Here is a 19538-nt window from a genome sequence, read left to right as displayed (position 1 = left end):
ACTATCTGTTCAGAATGTTCAGAAATATCAATATTTTTGCAGCAATAGCTATCGTTGCCTAGCATTCTGCTCCAAAAAGAGTTGTTGCCTAGCATTTCGCATGATTTCGCTAGTCGAACCAGCTTGAGTTTCGCTATTGAACAGACGCAAGCTTATGCGTTGTAAACGAATGAAGCGCGCAACATATTATGTCTCTCAAAATTATTATTTTTGTATTGATATTTGACTGGTTTTTGTAATTGAATTTAAGTGCAGTTGTTTTCAGTTTTTAAATGATCTTTTTTTTCCAGGCCGCTTATTTTTTAAAGTTATTTGAAAATCGATTGTGTTTTCATAATGAACGAATTATATTAACTCTTGAGGCATTCCTAATCGTAAACAAGAGTTCTGCTACAGCGCGAATTGCTGGCGAATCGTGTGAATCATTTTTCAAGGATATTTGTGTCATTTGTGTTATATTCGCCTTATTTTTTCCACTGTGATGTACTGTTCAGCACATTAAGGAGCTTCGTTATAGTTTCAAGCTCACGGGTCATCAAAAAGTATGGTAAGTACCTACTCAACCAATCTTCGTTGTGCGACATTTGTCACCTTGCCCATACTTAGGCGGTGGATTAGGCACTAGATGATCAGATATATACCGGCATTTTTTCGTGCGCAAGCCTTCGACCCTACAAACATTCGTGTTGCATTTATTTTCTCCATGCTGCTTCTGTTCCATAGCGGTAGCTTTCCGGACGTGCATTTCTTCGTATTCCTTCGCCTCCCGCCCCGACCCCCCCCCCCCTCGGCCCTCCCCGTCCCCCACCACCGGAATGCCGTCGAAGGACTTTGGGAGGGTGTAAGCCAGCGAGTAATTCCTTTGAAGGCATTTTAATTGATGAGAGCGAGTGGCATAATGGGTGTGGGAAATGCACGGCAAATAGAACGAATAGGTACAGTAGGTCTACAAAATAAGTCCTGACAGTCCTCTCCGTATGCGGGCAGGTGGCGCCTGAGTAGCGCTCAGGTGCTAACTGCCCACAGGTGACCCGCTTACGGCGGGGACTTATTTTGTAGGCCTACTGTACTGCGAGACTTATAAATTCTGATACAAAGGTGTACCAACAACTGACCAATATTTAGGTAGGTACTCACTCCAATAGCTCATAAATCATAGATACATTTTTCCATGGAAAGATATTTTCCAGAATCTGTACATTGTCCCCGTGATAGTTGATTCAATGTTGTTGTTTGACACTGCTTTCCTTCCCAGATTCTATCCCGTTTAAAACCGGCTGGCAAAAAGAAGAAGGAAGAAGAGGAAAAACGCAAGAAGCAACTACCGAAGCTTGAAGAGTTCCTGGCCAACCGCGACTACACAGGCGCGATAACATTGCTAGAGGTGGGGATGCTATATAATAAGCATTCTTTCATTTTCATTTTGCTTTTAGCAGTGATTCCCTAAAAAGGCAAGGAAGTGTAAAGCGCTATTTCTACATTATTTGTTATCAATCTCAAATGATGCCTACGATCAGACTTCACCATGTCTAGCCCAAACGGTTAAAGGTCCAAGTGGTCTCATACGCGACAGCCCGCAAAGTTTTCTTCTTGATGCAGCTCCCTCGTGCCAAATCTCCGCAGAGCTGAGCATAAGCGAGGCTACATTTCATTCTGAGTAAGGCTAAGGCTGGACTAGGATTGACTTACCTACTTACGTTTTTCCGTCTTCGTCCCGAAATCGGCCGCTGCGGATGTAGGTTTTCGGGTGATATCGGTTCCAGCCGTCCCCATATGCCGCCGATTTCACGATGCCGCTTGAACTAAGCGATAACGAGGCATTTAATCTATGGTGAACGCGCACTTCTGAGGTCATGACATATCATCTACCTTGTTCGCTGTTTTACATCAATTACTAAAAATAGATCACGGAAAACCCAGAGACGTTTACGAATTCTTCTCGGTTCCGATTCTTGGGTTTTTGCATGACGACGCGAGAATTCTGCGACGTAGCGCTCCCCATGCATTTGTTATTGGCCAAAACTTACGACGGGAACCGATATCATGTAAAAAAACTGATCAGAAAAACTCACTGTTGGGGTTTCACGTGTAGCTTATGTTTGACATGACGTCACGCATGAACTGGGCACGGTGCCTGACAGTCCCGCAGGGCTGGAAACTCTGACCTGTGAACCATCGGCCGGTGCTCAGATGCTGTGCGTCAGTTCATGCAAAGTGCACGAGTATTGAGTCGAAGGCTGTACTGAGCCATAAGCTTTTGAGAAGCAACATCAACCAGTAACATTCGGTGCTCACTTTTTTGCAGTGAAACGATTTGAGTTAATTAGCTACTAGCTAGGCTAATTTGTTTTACCTTTTGTTGGTTTGGAGCTTCTCGTTACAAGAGCCAAGCAATCTTTATTGCGCCGATGGTCCGCTGGGCTGAAGCAAAATCCGGACCGGGACTTTAGCGCCTTATACAATATAGGTACGTACATAGCACTTTCCCTATATAGACATAGGGTTATAACACCGCTGACCGTTCTGTGTCTCTCGGCCGGTGTCGGTGCAGTTCCATCGTAACTCTGAGCAGGGCAGCAGCGATGTGGATCAGTGGATCGCCTACTGCGCCTTCCACAACGGCGACTACAAGCGGGCCGCCCAGGTCAGTCGCTGGACAACGGCTGAGCGATCGGGACATTTCGCTTCTGGGGTCTATTACTTCTTTTCGTAGAGTATTAGGAAGCACTGCATTTTATCTGACATATCTCATAAGATTAACGATAAATCTTCGGGTGTCTATGTTGGCGTCTGTTTGTTATCGTTGTCGGCCGTGTCCATACACATCCTGTGTGTGTGGTGCCGTCAGGAGTACGAACAGATTACCAAGAAGGAGAAGAAAGTGAAGCCGGAGCTATGGCTGAACCTGGCCGTGTGCTACTTCTACCTGGGCATGTACCAGGAGGCCAAGGAGGTGAGAGACTGAGCGATCAGACGGCGAGCCGGTTACACCCGACCAGCTGCAGCTGGGGTGGAAAGCTTCATTGACCTTTATAGCTTCCCGTCTACCGTTCTTGCTATACAAAGAGGCGAGGCTGTCTATTTTCTACTGTCTATAGCGGTTAGTTGCCACTGTATGTACAGTAGGTCTACAAAATAAGTCCTCTCCGTATGCGGGCAGGTGGCGCCCGAGTAGCGCTCAGGCGCTAACTGCCCACTGGTGACCCGCATACGGCGGGGACTTATTTTGTAGACCTATTGTACAATGTACATATCCGTCGCCTGTGTGATTGTTCGTTCCTGCAGAAATAGTATCGTGTCATATACTGTTTCAGTCAAAATCCCAGTCATTGAGTCAACCATCAGTCATCTAATTGAAACAGGTCAATTTAATTTGTATCGGTGTCATATGGCCGTCCGTGGTGACTGCCGGTTTGCCGCCACCAGTAGTATGCGAGACCCCACATATTGCGACCGGCTCCGTCAGACGGCCGAGAAAGGCCCCAAGGCGAGCAACCTGAAGTCGCGGCTGCAGTTCCACCTGGCGCAGAAGTTTAACGACGAGAAGGAGCTGATGACGTTCCACCAGCAGCTGAAGGACGTGATCGAGGACCAGCTGTGTCTGGCGTCGATCCACTACCTGCGCAGCCACTACCAGGAGGCCATCGACATCTACAAGCGCATCCTGCTCGACAACAGGTCAGACACGGAGTCAGTGAACGGTGCTGATAGTGGAGACGCGTGTGCGCTGCAGTCTGTCGCGATACTTTCTACGCTTTAACGGAAACACATTGCTTTAGTGATACCTTTCGTAGATAGGCTATCTATGAAACGAAATGAGCCAGTAAATATGTGACCTGTACTGTCCCAGCCACCACTCCGACACTGTACGATGTCTCTCTACCCATTGCAGGGAGCACCTGGCGCTGAACGTGTACGTGGCCATGTGCTACTACAAGCTGGACTACTACGACGTGTCCCAGGAGGTGCTGGCCGTCTACCTGCAGCATTTTCCCGACTCGGCCATCGCCATCAACCTGCGGGCCTGCAACCACTTCCGGCTGTACAACGGAAAGGCCGCCGAACAGGTAAATGCGTCCCGCAATCATTGGTGCAGACTCTACAAAGACGAGATCGCCGAATAAGTGCGTTACGAGACGGCTGACTGACAGTCACTTGCCAAAGGGCTAAACGCGGGCGATGGAGAATATATATGTTGCAGGCACTTTAGAAAATCAGTCATTTTGTAAAATGCCTAGGCATTTTACAAAAAGACGGCTGTTTGAAAAATGACTGAACGCAACCAGGCTTTTTTCAAAATGGCTAGCCATTTTACAAAATGACTAGGCATTTTGCAAAATGCCTGACCAGCATGGAACGTAGATCCCACTACAGATACTATGGCCAACAGATTTTGGACGTCTTCCTATACCCTATAGGTACGTGTTCAGCCTGTAGCTGATCGATTTGAAGCTCTGTGATGACGACAATGCTGAGTAACGACCAGGTTGAGTTGCAGACTCGGCTGTAGCATAAAGCATTGTGTGGCTTAAGCCCAGTGTGGACCAGCCCTCCCCTCCTCAGTTGACTGGACAGCGCTCATTGGCTCTAAGGAACTTCAACAAGTCTACCCTAGGCCTAGTCCACGCAATTGTTTACAGTACCTATTATTGTTTAGGTTTTCTTCCTAACTTTTCTTTGGAATAAAAAAGCTCTCTGATCACAATGAATATTAAAGCAATAATTAACAAAACACGATTTATTTTGTTTTGTGGCAACAGCTTTGAGTACCTACTTGCATGGTCCCAGTTAAAAATACGAGTATCAAGCTCCACATCGGGAGAATCATCAGGTCGCTTGGTGTAGGACGAGAGCGTTGGTTTCAGAAGACACTAACGCCTAAGTGTGTGGGATCGAATCCTCGCGACCTCTAATAGTTTTACAGATACAGGCCGGCATAGGGCCAGTCGTTGGTTGACGCTCCAGATCGATCATTTTAAATCCAGCAGCGTCGCTGACGTGGGGGTTGGAAATGTCGCGGGCCTGCACTTCTCAAAATAGAGGTAGGTATGGACTTCCCACTGCTGGACTCCTCTGGTCATAATGCTGGACTCCTCGGTCCACCTACACGCTACCAAAACGTATATAATTAGGTACTCGTATCTACAACACGCTGCTCAGTCATTTTGTAAAATGGCTAGGTATTTTGTAAAATGCCTAGGCATTTTGCAAAATGACTGGAGAGTCAGTCATTTTGTAAAATGCCTAGGCTTTTTGCAAAAAGCCTGGAAAATCAGGCATTTTGCAAAATGCCTAGGCATTTTACAAAATGACTGATTTTCTAAAGTGCCTGCAACATATATATAGAGTAATTAGACGTATTTTTTTATGCACCTACTTTCCTCTGTCGCCTGCTTACTCCAGGACTGTTGGATCTCTGTCTCTGCGTTCCCCGGCGACCGCTCTCACCCCATGTATCCCCCGTCAGGAGCTGAAGTCGCTGCAGGACCAGACGAGCGCCGGCTTCACGTTCGGCCAGGACCTGATCCGGCACAACCTGGTGGTGTTCCGCTCGGGCGAGGGCGCCCTCTCCGTGCTGCCAGATCTGGTGGACGTCATACCGGAGGCGCGACTCAACCTGGTCATCTACTATCTCAAACAGGTGGGTGGCCGTGGCCGTGGCTGGGTTCCACTGGCCATCTACTACCTCAGACAGTCGTGAGGCGAGTGACCGTGCCGGAGTGGCTAGGGTTCGCCGCCGCAGGGCTGTGTGTTGTACCGGGGGCGGGGGAGGTGTGCGCCCCGCCCATCCGGGGCATGGTGGTGTTGGGAGAAGCGGCACTGCAGTGCTCTTAGCCTGAATTTTTGTTCGAGTTAAACTTATTTGTGTTGATATGTCATAAATATAACGATGCTGAGTTTCTGGTGGGTGTTAAGCCAACACATTCTGCCGCATGATGTCGGGGTTGGCGGTGATTGTTCCCCAGGCCGGTCCCTCATTCTCACCACTCAATGTGACTGTCTCTTTCTGTAGGATGAGCTGCAGGAGTCGTACAACCTGATCAAAGACCTGGAGCCCACCGTGCCGCAGGAGTACATCCTGAAAGGCGTGGTCAACGCTGCCATGGGACAGGAGACGGGCTCGGTAGGTGAACAAACATGGGGGAAAAGAGACGGGCTCGGTATGCGAACAACAATGGGACTCTCCGGCGTCCGATGTCATCTCTCACATTCACTGCATTTTTATTTTTCGGATTGATTGTAAGGTACTCGCTGATTTCGGCGTATCACTTACCCCCACGTGCCGTGTGTTTCAGCGGGACTACCTGAAGGTGGCTCAGCAGTACTTTCAGCTGGTGGGCGGCTCGGCCTCCGAGTGTGACACCATCCCCGGTGAGTGTGACTGAGTGTCCTCCAAACTGGGAACTCGGGGTCAGTGTGAGTGAAAGGTATAGTCCGAAACCGCTGGCGGCTACATTGTTACGAGTAGGCAGACACGGCGGGCTGCGCAGATTTCTTTACCATCTCCTGACCTGGCTCAGCACGCTAAATCGGTAGGAACTAGGAGATTCACGTAGCGAAGAATAAGTAGCAAATAAAAAGATGAGGGCGGTGTTGTTAAACCGATATAAAAAATGAGAACCATTCAAGTCAGTGCATAAGTTTGACGTCAGTTCAGTATTTTTATTCACTGGCCAAAAGCCGTTTAACCTGCCGGTTTTACCGCTTTGAGAAAACGGCGGTGTTCGGGAATGTCGAAGCAAAGGATCCATTTCGCGGGGCGGAAATGGGGCTTAGACATTTTTTTTACATTACATGCGTCGCACAATTATTTCTCTTTGAGGGTGAGGTGATCCAAACATGACTACGTGTGCCACTATGAGGGACGGACGGTTGAAATCTGTACACATATTTCTTATGGACCACGAGTTTGAGTTACGCCGTGTAAAGCTTGGCTTATGCTATCGGGATGAATTACAGCCGTAGTGTCGTAGGCCAATCAACGGAAGCCCCGCTATCTAATCAGTGTTGAATGCGGCGGGGGATGGCAGACCACACCTGATAGTGGGCCGTAAGGAAGTGATCGCGGCGTGGCAGTGGGGCGTCGGACGGACTCGGGGCGACTGAAGTGCCGCCGGTGCCCAGTTGGTGGTTCAGTGGGGATAGACGGGCGGTCAGGAGTCCGTACTTCACTCGCCGGCTAGGCTGTCGGTGAAGAGCCGGTGAACTGGCGGTGAATATAGGCGGACAGTGAGCGCCGGGCGGCGGGGCCGGCCCGACTGTCCCAGCAGCTACTGTCTACACCCGCTGTCGCCGGTGACCGATGCTGCGGCGCCGGTCGCAGGGCGGGTCGGCGGGCTCGGAGCCGCCGGCGCCGCCGCACCGGCCGTTGCTGACCCGCGGTGACAGCCTGCTGGACGCCTACCCGCACCTGGTGGAGCACGTGGACGCGGAGAGCGCGGCGCGCCTGTGGCGCAGCGTGCCCGGCCTGCGCTGCGGCGCGCTGCTGGTCGGGCCCGACCTGTTCGTGTACCCGGCCGTGCCGGCGCGCTGTGTGGCCGCCGCGCTCCACCAGCCGCTCCACCGGGACGACGTGTGGCTGGTGGGGCTGCCCCGCTGCGGCGCCACACTACTCCAGGAGATGATCTGGCTCATAGCGCACGACTGCGACTTTGCCGGCGCCCGCAGCGAGCTGGTGCCGGTGCGCTGGGAGTTCCTCGAGCTGACCAACGAGTGTCTGCAGAGCCCGGCGCTGGTCAGCCGCCTCTGGTGGGACATGATGAAGGCGAGCGTGCTGAACCTGCCGCGCATGCTGCTGGCGGCCGCGCGGCGCGCCTGGTACCGACACCAGCACCCGCCCAGGTTCGTCAAGACGCACATGCCGCTCTCCATGCTGCCGCCCAGACTGCTGGACGAGTGCAGGGTCGTCTACGTGGCCCGTAACCCCAAGGACGCGCTGGTGTCCTACTACCACCACCACAAGCTCTTCCTGACGTACGGCTTCGACGGCACCTTCGAGGAGTTCTTTGACCTGTTCCTGCAGAGTAAGCTGATGCAGCTGCCGTTCTTCCCGCACATCCAGCAAGCGTGGGAGAAGCGGCTCCACCCGAACCTTCTCTTCGTGTTCTTCGAGGAGATGGAGCTGAACCTGACAGTCGTTATCCGGAGAGTGGCCGACTTCCTGCGGAAGAACCTCAGTGACGAGGATGTGGCCGCCCTGCACAGCCACCTGCAGTTCAGCGCCATGAGCGAGAACCCGCACGTGCAGCTGCACTGGCTGCGGGAGGCGGGACTGCTGTCCGAGGGACACAGTCTGTTCCGCCGCGGCCGGACCGGCGACTGGAAAAACTACTTCACCCCGGCGATGGACGCGCGCATGACGGCCTGGATCGAGGAGAACCTGCGCGGCTCGGACCTGCGCTTCATCACCGAGCTGGAGCAGCGCGACTGAGCGGCTCGGCCGGCGCCGGCGCCGGCGGGCTGGGTGAGCTGGGTGAGCTGGGACAGCGCCAGCTGAGGCCGCGGGCGCCGGTTACTCGGCCGGCGCCGGCGGGCTGGGTTAGCTGGGACAGCCGCCAGACGAGGCCGCGGGCGCCGGTTACACTGACAATCGCCGCATTGTCAGCCGTGTGGTGTGTGTTACGACGTGAGTTTTATTTGTGTGTTTGTGTGCTTGTGTGATAGGGCGACATTTGGCGTCCTGGAACTTTTTTTTTTTTTTTTTTGCTTCCATGGGAAGTATGTAATGGCCTATGCTGTGGGTACTGGAATAACCAGCAGGTGCTCAATAACAAATGTTAGGTACGATAAATATATGCATTGTACGAAGCACCACTCTACGTATAAAAACACATCACATTCAATGCACACAGTGATCATACATGCATTGCACACACGCTCTTCATGCTTGTGCACTATAATGTGTGCATAATAGCCGTTTTCACGACGGCCATCTGGTACACATTTGGTGCACATCTGGTACAGATCAGGTGCAGATTTGGTCAAATCAGGTTCCGAGTGTGTCTTCAGCTAGGGTTGCACTATTTGCTTTGCTTTGTCATATTATGCCTGCTTTGTCATATTATCAGAGAGCATCATCGACTAAAACACAAATGAATTCATAAAATGAAGATATTTGCTGTAAAAGAAATTATGTGCAGATTTGGTCAAATCAAGTGCATTTGCCGGATAGCCCGTTGTGAAAACGGCTAATACGTACCTATCCTATTCCTAAGTAGGTGGTGGATGAGTTTTCTAGCCTTTTACCACGGACTTATAAGTAAACGCTTACTTATACGGCTGTGCCGTTCACAAAGGAAAATAATATTCAAGCTGCGTATAATTCTGTGAATTTTAACGAAATTCGCTGAATGTGATTATGCAGTTCCAGTAATGGCTCAGAGCTGTCTTACAGCGATAACGATTATTCCGCTGACAAGAAGTAGTCATCATTCGGCGATTGATTAGGATTTTATTGTTCAGACAAGAGACCTGTTCTTACACGGTACAATAATAATCTTTCCGACTAGACAACGCACATTACTGGCATATCAATATACATCAGCCTTGAAGCCAGGTTAATATGCCCGACCACAAATGACATCCAGACGGATGAGGACACTTTGGCCTTGCGTGCTTGTCATTTTTACGGGAGAGTGGTCTCCTGAAAAGGACGCCGGTCATATGGCCGGCTGGGGACGGACATCCAGATGGCGACTGACCTGACCATAGGCGCCGGCATAGATAACATGAACTGGCATAGATAACATGATATTTGATAACATGATTCATGTTATCTATGGCGCCTGGTATGTAGTATGTGTGTACTGTACCTACCTGGAGTGGAGACGGACGCCACCCGCCACCGGCTGACCGTGGGGGCTGGGGTAGCTGGGAACAAGATGCAGACAGTGCGACCGGCCCTGGGGAACCGGTAGGATTTGTGCATGCACGGGACGTGATGGCCTCCATACGCACGGGAATTCACTTAGATTGGTCCATTTTAATCGACGTTGACCACTTGTGGGTTCTGACGCAATGTGTTCTGATTTGGAAGAATCACTAACAGTTTCCTTGGCTGTCTGGTGTAGGTACTTGTACTTGGACACACTGCATGATTGCTATTGAAATGGTACTTCTTGAAAAATAGCCTTTCAAGCGTTACCTATCTGAAAGGTAAATTCGACACCCGTTACGTAAAAGAGTGGCCAGAATGTAGCTTCTATAAAAAGCAATCTTATCAGTTATCAGGAAGTCGCAATAACATTGCTGCTGAGTGTTTAGGGTTTGATTCAAGGACTGTCTGGCTTTGCAATCTTGTTTGCATCCAAATCCAACTATTTGATAAATTTTGTCTTCAGCTACGAACCCTGTTACATGCTAGTGTTTAAACATGTCTGGATATTCCCAGTATATCACCGACAGCGACAGGCGATGTGTTTACATTTGTATTAGGGCCTTAGAAGCCCATAGTATGAGGTCGCCTTTCCAGCACATCAGTGTAGGACGGACGCCGGTCCATGCGACGAATGGGTCCGGGCTGCCGATCGACCATTGAAGCAGTGACCAACCATGGCATAATCGGGCCCCCGTGCACTGTGCAACTCCTATCATCTTTCGCCGATAAGTTGCCGAGAAGTTCCTCGTCACCGCTCTAATGGGTGCGTGTGAATCAGTAGTCCGAACAGAAAATGGAACCGGACACATCAAATAAACTAAATTTGTCCTAATTTTGCTGTAATTCCATTATAAGTAGACAGATGGATAGGAACACGCATTTTTTATATAAATTTAGTCCGAACCTTTTGATTGGAAGGATTCACAAGGACAGAGCCCCCGCTAAGCGAAGGTTGTTGCGGTGACCCTGCCCTCTACCTTCCGATCGCGCAATTCCGGTTCTATGGCAGAATTTAGAGTCCAAAGTTTAACGTGCGCACATAGCCGCGCACGGCCGGTCCCCTCACTGACTTCGCCTGGCTACGGCCTGCCACGGTGCCACCAACCGCAACCATACCTGTCAGGAGGCCCATAAACGTCAAGCGCCTGTCGCGCTACGAACCCGGACTATTGTAACCGGGAACGCGTGCTCTCACCACGCGGAGTCCAACGCAGTACCGACTGAGCTACGGGACCGGCTAACTCTCGTTACGTCGTGTGCCACATACCGATTTTCTCGCACCCGTCTTACGCTGTCTTCGTTCCCGACTCGTATTCATGCCCTAGAAACAATTAATGGAAACTCAATCTAACAGGGTTGGTGTTAGATGTTTATGTTTTGTACATATTGATACTTACCTTTAGTTATCAGCCGATAAATGCTTAATGACTTCATAACTGACGGGAGCCTAGGCTAGCTGAAGTGGTGACACGTGGATGTCATAGCCTCTCATCGCCATGACCACAGGACGGCAGTGCATGGCGTCGACGTTTTTCCTGATGAAGCAGTTCGAGGACGTGCTGCTCTATCTCAGCTCCGTGAAGACGTATTTCCCTAATGACGACGCCTTCAACTTCAACTATGCACAGGTGGGACTCTCTCTCTCTCTCTCTCTCTCTCTCTCTCTCTCTCTCTCTCTCTCTCTCTCTCTCTCTCTCTCTCTCTCTCTCTCTCTCTCTCTCTCTCTCTCTCTCTCTCTCTCTCTCTCTCTCTCTCTCTCTCTCTCTCTCTCTCTCTCTCTCTCTCTCTCTCTCTCTCTCTCTCTCTCTCTCTCTCTCTCGCTATCGCTCTCTCTCGCTCATGTGGCTGTGGCTGTGGCATGTGTGTGTGTCGCAATGTGGCTGCAAACGTTGTGAAGGTCTTTCTGTCATTGATCCAGTTCTGCCATTTGCACTAATCAATCTGAGGCCTCTTGCACCAAAATCCTCTTGCACCAATGCTTGGATTATTTTGCATCTTATACCCAGTCCAAGTCTCAAATGTAACAATTTGCGTGCTAAATTTAGCCAGCACATGTAGGATTATGTATTGAGCTATTGCAAACAAATTTACCACCGTTAGATTAGCTTATTCTGAAACAGGTTTTTCGATTTTACCTAGCTAGGTAGTTTGGTGCAAGAGGCCTCAGATCGGCGTGTGGCGACGACGTGTTGATTGTGATCGTCTGCTCCGCTGCAGGCCAAGGCGGCGACCGGCGCGTACGCCGAGGCGGAGGAGACGTTCCTGCTAATTCAGAGCGAGAAGGTGCGCAGCGACTACGTCTACCTCTCGTGGCTGGCGCGCTGCTGTAAGTCCCGAAACCAGTAGGGAAAGAAATGAACTGCACCTGTCTTAATATTTTGGTCACGGTTTTTGTTTTATGTTTTACGTCAGAAGACTTACGTTTTCGTTGCTCTATTTCCACATTTTGTCTCGTTGCAGCCACTGAAAGAGCATTAGTGATTTGATTGATATGCGATTTTTTGCCTAATACTGCTGCCACTGATGCCGCAGACATAATGAACAGGAAGGCGCGCCTGGCCTGGGAGCTGTACCTGAAGATGGAGACGTCGGCCGAGTCCTTCTCCCTGCTGCAGGTCATCGCCAACGACTGCTACAAGATGGGACAGTTCTACTACTCCGCCAAGGCCTTTGACGTGCTCGAAAGGTACTGAGACATGCTCTGTTAGACCGTGAATTGACTAACGTTGGCTCATCCGAGCAGTTAATTGGCACGTTGACTTAACGTGCGACATCTGTTTTACCTCGAATTCGCTCATACAAGGGTTGCTTGGCTGACAGGCTGGATCCGAACCCCGAGTACTGGGAGGGCAAACGGGGTGCCTGCATCGGCCTCTTCCAGATGATCATCGCCAACTTGGAGCCCAAGTAAGGCAGTACATAGATCAGCTCTCTGGCTATGGTCGCATCAACATTGGGGTTTGACAAACTTCATATCCATATTGCTCACGCTGGCATCTCTATTTCAAATGATAATGTTAGATAGGTGTGCAAATATTTGACTTTTTTGTTTGTAGCTTTTTATTGCAGGCACACACTGCACAGTTAAATATGTTTGTTAACAATTTTGCGGGATGCACCTTTTGCATCAGCTCCGTTGAGTGATGTTTGGCCTTTTCTTCAGAGAAAGTCTCGGTGATATTCTTGCCCTGCTGAGGAACACGCCCAACCCTCAAGTGGAGCCCATCATCGGAGTAAGTAAGCGCGTCATTGTGACCATCTTGGCAGACGTTCTTGATTATAAGTTTCCTGGACGGATGCGAGTGCCCTCTTAACGTTTTCTGCGTATGATGGCCGTGGTAAATTGGCGGATATGACGTCTGCGCTTGCTTTCAGGTAATGAAGCAATGGGCAAAGGACAACCGAATTCCGCTTTAGTGGGCACTGCCCAACGCTGACTAAGAAAGACGTGGACGCGCGCTGTCAACTGGCCGGATCGGAGGTTTAACGCTGGGCCGCTGTGCGAGCCCACGCCACTGCGAGAACTGTGCACCGGCCTGCCTGTTATTCGCTGCACTCCCTGTCAGCGCCACCAAACGCCTTGCCCGTCAAAGGCCGGTCGGGCGGTCGCGTCTGCCTCAGTGATCTCAAGATGAACGCGGAATGGCATCTGAAACCCATGAGCCGGCGTTCTGAAGCAGGGCTGTTACAAGATTTTCCTGTCAGTGCTGACAATGCGACATCAGTCGGCTGGCCTGCACATGCAGTGAATGTGTTGATGCATATTATCATCGATATGCCATATTACAGGCACTATCTGCCATCGAATATATAGGCGTGTGTAACGCTATAGCGCACGACAGACCCGAATTTGCCGGCTATGTCAATGACTATCAGCTGTCTCGTATTGATGGTAGTTTGCACGGCTGCCGAACTGATCAGCTGTTTTTGTGATCGAGCAGTGATATATATTAATCAGTCATTAAAGTAGACAATCTGTATCATCGATAATCAGTTGTCGGTCATGTTGATGCACCTTTTGCTGTTAGCTTGTCTTTTCCATTGGTGACGATGCCACCATGCACTGCGTTTTTGTTTTGCCGTATCCAGGCTTTGAATAATGTTCCTCGTAAGAGAGTGTAGACACATTTAAAATGCTACTGGCTGCTGGCTGACACACAGCAATGTCCTCGCGTTACAGTGCATCTGGTAATACATGGACACGACGGTAAGACTTGTTTGGATAAGTGCTTGGCCCTAATTCCGAAATAGTAATTGTTAATGGAAATAACCTGATATAATACCTTTGCCGGTCAGCAGTAGGTTCGTCGTAACGTCCCAAAGTCGTTTTATCGGTATTAGGGTTCTCACTGTGTGGTTCAGTCAGTGTCCCCTGTATCCTACTTTGTGTAGGAGCATGAGCATCCTCCAGCGCTCGGAGACGGTCTTGTCGGTCATGAAGCCGTTGCGTTTGGTGGTGCACGTGCACGTCTCCACGTGCCCGGTCGGCTGGACGGCCGGTGGCCGGTCCGAGTCGGCGGCGGCGCCGCTGAGGGCTGCGTCCGCGTGCCGACGGATCTCCTCCCAGGAGACGGCGATGTCGCGGTCGGTGGTGACGCGCGACACGACCACGAACCGGGCGGCCAGCTGGCCGGTCGGCAGCTCCGTCTTCACCATGTAGACGCGCCGCGCCTCGCTCACGCGCCGCAGCAGCTCGGCCGTGGCCGCGTTGCCCGCTCCGCGCAGCCGGAAACACACGACGCCCATGGAGACGGGCGCGGCCAGCTCGAACCGCTCGTCCCGACGCACCAGCTCCTCGAACTGACGCGCCAGCTGCACGTGGCCGCGGATGTACTCCTGCAGGCCGCTGACGCCGTACAGACGCAGCACGAACCACAGCTTCAGCGCGCGGAACCGGCGTCCCAGCGCCAGCGACCAGTTGCGGAAGTTGGGCAGCGTGGTCTCGGCAGTGTCCAGGTACGGGGCGTCGATGCGGTTGGCCTCGGCCAGCTGGCTGGCGTCGCGCACCCACAGCAGGCCGCAGTCAAAGTTGACCAGCAGCCACTTGTGGGCGTTGAAGCTGAACGAGGTGACGTCCTGGACGCCGCACTGCAGCAGGTGGCGGTACTCGGGACAGATGAGCGCCGCGCCCGCGTACGCCGCGTCCACGTGCAGCCACATCTCGTGCTGGCGGCACACGGCGCCCAGCTCGTCCAGCCGGTCGAACGCGCACGTGCTCGTGGTGCCCAGCGTGGCCACCACGTAGATGGGCACGTTGCCGGCGGCCAGCTCCTCCTCGACCGCCTGCCGGAGCGTGTCGCCGCGCCACGAGCACTCGGAGTCGGTCGGCAGCGCGCGCAGCCGCACCTCGGCCGTGGCCGCCGCCCGCTGGATGGCCGGGTTGGCCTGACACGAGGTGAACGCCACCAGCCGGCCGCGCGCCACCGTCTCGTCCAGCTCGGGGTCGGCGGCGCGCAGGCGGGCCAGCGCGCGCTCCCGGGCGGCGATGACGGTCACCAGGACGCCCTCGGTGGCCGAGCCGGTGATGACGCCGCCGCCGGTCCCCGTGCGCGTCATGAACGCGTCCGGCAGCTGCAGCAGCTTAGCCACCCACTCCAGCACGAGCATCTCGAGCTCAAGACAGGCCGGCGCCGCCTCCCAGTTGAGGCCCACGCAGCTGAGGCCGTGCGCCAGCATCTCTGCCAGCAGCGCCGGCGGAGAGTTGGCCAGCGGACAGAAGGCGTGGAACTGTGGCGAGTGCCAGTGGGTCATGCCCGGCTGGATGACGCGCTCCATGTCTGCCAGCACGTCGGCCCAGGAGTCGGGCTGCTCGGGCGCCTCGGCGGGCACCAGGTGGCGCAGGTAGCCGGGCGTCACGGCCGGCAGCGGCGCCCTCTCCCGGATCCTCCGCTGGTAGCCGATGATGTAGTCGATCACGTCGCCGGCCGCGGCTCGAAACTCGTCGTCGTCCATCGTCTGTGGGCTGAATGGGCAGGGCGAGGTCGCGTTCACACTTCACCACCGAATATTGCTCTCCGCATGAGTTTGGCTTCTCAGCCCCACCTCTTGACGAGAGGCCTTGCGATTGCTGAGCATGTCTTTTCAAGGGTAGGCACGGTTTCACCGTTCACGGACTTCATCCCTCAAACATTGAATTTATAGCCTATGTAAAGCTACGCAGTTTTCATTTTTGTTTTGGTGCTTAAAGCAGAATCGTTTATTCATTTGAATCGTGTCTGCAGTGCCTATATGCATTTCGGAGGCTGATTTTAGTGATTCCTTTTTCTCGTCGTCCTTATCAGCGGTTCATGGAAGGCCCGAATGACCGTATAAGTAGCCAAGCTCCGAGAGCGAACCGGTCCCACGCCAACCGGCCGTCTTAACTTTAAAGCCGGCGCTCCAGTCCGGGTGTTTTCTAAGAGTTGACAAAATAATAACCCTGTAAGTCCATGCCTATTATAGGCAAAATCTTTCTGACATTTGCTGGTGATGCGGTTATCTTAGGATCTGTTTCAATATTAACCCGCGCCCCACTGGGGTCTGCGTATAACACGCCCTACTGGGGGGGGGGGGGCTATTCATAGCCCCCCCTCTTAACTCCGAAACTACTGGGCCGATCGTCAAAATTCAAACGGCGTCTGATAGCCCCGGAAAAACTGTCGAGCGAAACCTAATTTTATTGACCTCGAGGTCACTGATGACGTCACAGGTCAGGTCAAAGTAAAAATTATTAGCATTTTGGCTTCTTCACGTTTTGGGCTCTGGCCGCCGTCTTACAAGTCAGATCAGGCTCATTTTTGGTTCACACACTCGTGAACAGATGCTCTAGATACTCTGAGGGTACCAAACTTGTACTTTGATTTTCAGGTCAAGGTCAGGTCATCGCAGGTCACGAAAATATTATATCATCCGTCGGTCACGTGACACATGTTTTATGGTCCATTTAGGCCAAACATTTCGAATTTGATGTCGTCTGTGTCATGCGAGGTCATTTTGAGTCAAATTTAGCTTAGGTCAGGTCACTTTCAGGTCAAAAAAGGTCAAATTTTTAAGTTAAAATTTTTCAACAAAAAAGGTGTCTATTCGATGCAGTTTGAGCTCAGGAACACGATGGTGCTATTTATATTGGCGTACGATGTCAAATTCGTGCTGAAAAATTGATTTTAAAAATTGATAATTGTTAATTTTTTGCAATAATGCGTATAACTTGGCCATTTTTGAAGATATTTAGCTAAAACTTGCTAGAGGTAGTCATAATAATGCGTTCTATCACATATTTTCCGGTTTTTTCGAAAAGTCAAAAACTTTTTGAAAAAAATGTAAAAATATAAATTTTGAATATTATTATTTAAAATTTTCGAAATTTTCAAAATTCCGAAAATCCGAGATAGCAGTTTGATAGCGCAGTCTATTTTGAGTCCTCTCATGCAAAGAAATTGGATCTAGCTTAAAAACTGAGCTCTTGGGAGCGATTGTCGTGGTTCAATGTTTTGCGTCGAAATCGGCCGAACATGACGTCACTCTGACGTCATTTCCGGCCGACCTATGGTAGGTACGAAGTTCAAATTTTGACACAAGGTGACAAATTGATGCAGCCGAAGGTACTGAAAGTTTGGCGTCGATACGTCAAGCGGTTTGGAAGTTATTGCAGAAAAACGGAAGGGGGGGCTATAAATAGCCCCCCCCCAGTGGGGCGCGGGTTAACAAGCATACCATGTGCAGAATGTGGCATGAGCGGGCACATGCCGTACCAATGTGGCATGTGCCCGCCCTACCGGTTTTTACTCTAAACAAGGTAATAGGGTAGGCATCTAGGATCTGCTTTTATTTTTGTACCTAATTATTTTGTTTTTTTCGCGATAGCTCCGAACACGCTGGCGATAGAGAGCTGAAACCTGGCATACCTGACCTTTGATCCAAGCCGGATCTTTTGACACCAACCGCATTTTTGGGTCAGGTCACTTACTGCACCCGGCTACGGGGTTCGCTCCCTCGGGAGCAGCGGTGCCGCTCCAAGGGAGCAGCCCGCATGAGATAAAGTTGCCTGTCCAGCCCGGAGCGGGGTTGCGGCGTGGAGGAGAAGGACTTATGTATCCTGAGGATAGAAGCACGGAACGATGGAATTCTTACCTGTTCCTGAGGTACTTGTACTTACCTGCTGTCCCCGTTTGGGTCGGCGATCTGCCGCTGATCGCTAGGTGATAGGTCTGCTGTGCTGCCGCGGCGCCGCGGACAGGTGGAGGTATTCTGTCCCGTGCGGGCACGGCGCCGGGCAGGTGCGGCGTCTCACTGAGCCGCGAGCTGCGGCGGCCGCTGGTCTTATACGACACACCGACTCACCTGAGGTGCCCCCGGCTAACGTCGTACCTCCAAAAGTGGCGGGAGGGACGGGCTTCTCTGAAGGTGGAACCGCCACAAAAAAAAACACTTCGTAAACAGACAGATAAGATGAAACAGAAGAGAAACAGAAGACAGACAGATCAAGACATCCATCAAGACAGCACATTTTCAGCCCAGATTCGGGACATCTCAGATCAAGCTGAAACTTGCACACAATGTAGGTCGTGACATACCTAATCCACAGCCCTAGTCATTCGGTAGCACTTCCAGCCGTTTGACCTATACAGAGGTCAGCTAGGGTCACGTGGCCCAAATTTGCACAGCAGTTTATTTTAGTCAGCAGCTCTTCCAAGTGGAGCTAGAGCACTAAACACGGCACCAAACGACTCGCAGGTATCCGATCTTTCTCTCCCACCAGCAATTTGACCTCCCGCGGTCATGCGTTGACCTAAGGTCATTCTAGGTCGCAGCCCGGATTCAGCTCAGATTCGGGACAGCTCGAACCTCGGATCACACCTTTCAACCTGCCTAGGTCAAACAAGGTCACATATCGAGAAGCGATTTGAGGAAAAGTTGCTACGTCTCATGGATGGTATGCTATGATTTGGAATTCGGTCGATCCTTATACTCGAGAACCGCTGTGCTGGTGTATTTTCGACATAGCCCGCAAATGACCTTAGGTGAACGCATGACCGCGGGAGGTCAAATTGCTAGTAGATCAAATGCCTGCGAGTCGGTTGGTGCCGTTTTTAGCGCTCTAGCTCCACTTGGCAGGGCCATAAACTGCTGTGCAAATTTGGGGCACGTGATCTTTGCTGATCTCTGTAGGTCAAACGGCTGGGAGTGCTACCGAATGACTCGGGCTGTGGATTAGGCATGCCACGACCTACATTGTGTGCGAGTTTCAGCTCGATCTGAGGTGTCCCGAATCTGGGCTGAATCCGGGCCGTTTTGTCTTGAGCTTTCAATTGCCGTTTTCCCGTCTTTCTACGACCTCGGAGTTTAACGGGGCGACGGATCTGCCCCTCCCCCCCCCCCCCCAGTAGGCCCCGTGTTGGGCTGAAGACCCTAGCGGAGCGCGGGCTCAAGGAAACATACCACATGTTTTTTATATGAAGACTAGGTACTATTTTCCATCTTCAGTAGAGGCTAACACGGATACGGTTCAGTCACAATTCAGTGTTCACACACAAGATACTCAGAATATTACCGACTGATTTTCGTTTTTCACCGTAAGATTGCCTGTACATTTTAAAGTATTCACACAGATATTTTGACGCGAATCGATTGTTAGCAGCCATAAGCAGCGCAAAGCAAAGACTGACCGACCCGTCCTGCGCCG

General features: G+C 51.5%; 2 protein-coding genes across 2 annotated transcripts; one reads left to right on the top strand and one right to left on the bottom strand.

Annotated features, from left to right (window-relative positions):
• The first annotated feature begins 215 nt into the window (after positions 1–215).
• On the top strand, positions 216–14088 carry LOC122379673 (intraflagellar transport protein 56-like). The gene is made up of 15 exons (XM_043362062.1): positions 216–547; positions 1256–1384; positions 2552–2644; positions 2849–2953; positions 3467–3678; positions 3893–4067; positions 5468–5641; positions 6014–6124; positions 6297–6372; positions 11384–11505; positions 12095–12203; positions 12410–12563; positions 12698–12784; positions 13041–13110; positions 13253–14088. The coding sequence occupies exons 1-15, from the start codon at positions 545–547 to the stop codon at positions 13292–13294; spliced, it is 1662 nt and encodes a 553-aa protein (XP_043217997.1). The 5' UTR covers positions 216–544; the 3' UTR covers positions 13295–14088.
• LOC122379674 (aromatic-L-amino-acid decarboxylase-like) lies at positions 14079–18133 on the bottom strand. Its single transcript, XM_043362063.1, has 2 exons — positions 18012–18133; positions 14079–15839 (listed from the first exon to the last, which is right to left on the bottom strand). The coding sequence occupies exon 2, from the start codon at positions 15827–15829 to the stop codon at positions 14240–14242; it is 1590 nt and encodes a 529-aa protein (XP_043217998.1). The 5' UTR covers positions 15830–15839; positions 18012–18133; the 3' UTR covers positions 14079–14239.
• Positions 18134–19538: the final 1405 nt, after the last annotated feature.

This window comes from Amphibalanus amphitrite, unplaced genomic scaffold, assembly GCF_019059575.1.
Source record: "Amphibalanus amphitrite isolate SeventyFive unplaced genomic scaffold, NRLGWU_Aamphi_draft 000082F_arrow, whole genome shotgun sequence".
NCBI classification, from domain to species: domain Eukaryota; kingdom Metazoa; phylum Arthropoda; class Thecostraca; order Balanomorpha; family Balanidae; genus Amphibalanus; species Amphibalanus amphitrite.
Note: the sequence above shows the minus strand (reverse complement) of the source record. Positions and strands in the feature narration are given on the sequence as shown.

What these genes read in the sequence shown, in the direction of transcription:
- LOC122379673 (XM_043362062.1), top strand. An exon ending in CGCATCCTGCTCGACAACAG is followed by an intron (nt 3,679 to 3,892) that starts GTCAGACACGGA and finishes TACCCATTGCAG; the next exon opens with GGAGCACCTGGCGCTGAACG. An exon ending in TCAACTTCAACTATGCACAG is followed by an intron (nt 11,506 to 12,094) that starts GTGGGACTCTCT and finishes GCTCCGCTGCAG; the next exon opens with GCCAAGGCGGCGACCGGCGC.
- LOC122379674 (XM_043362063.1), bottom strand. Translation starts at nt 15,829, where the DNA reads ATGGACGACGACGAGTTTCGAGCCGCGGCCGGCGACGTGATCGACTAC.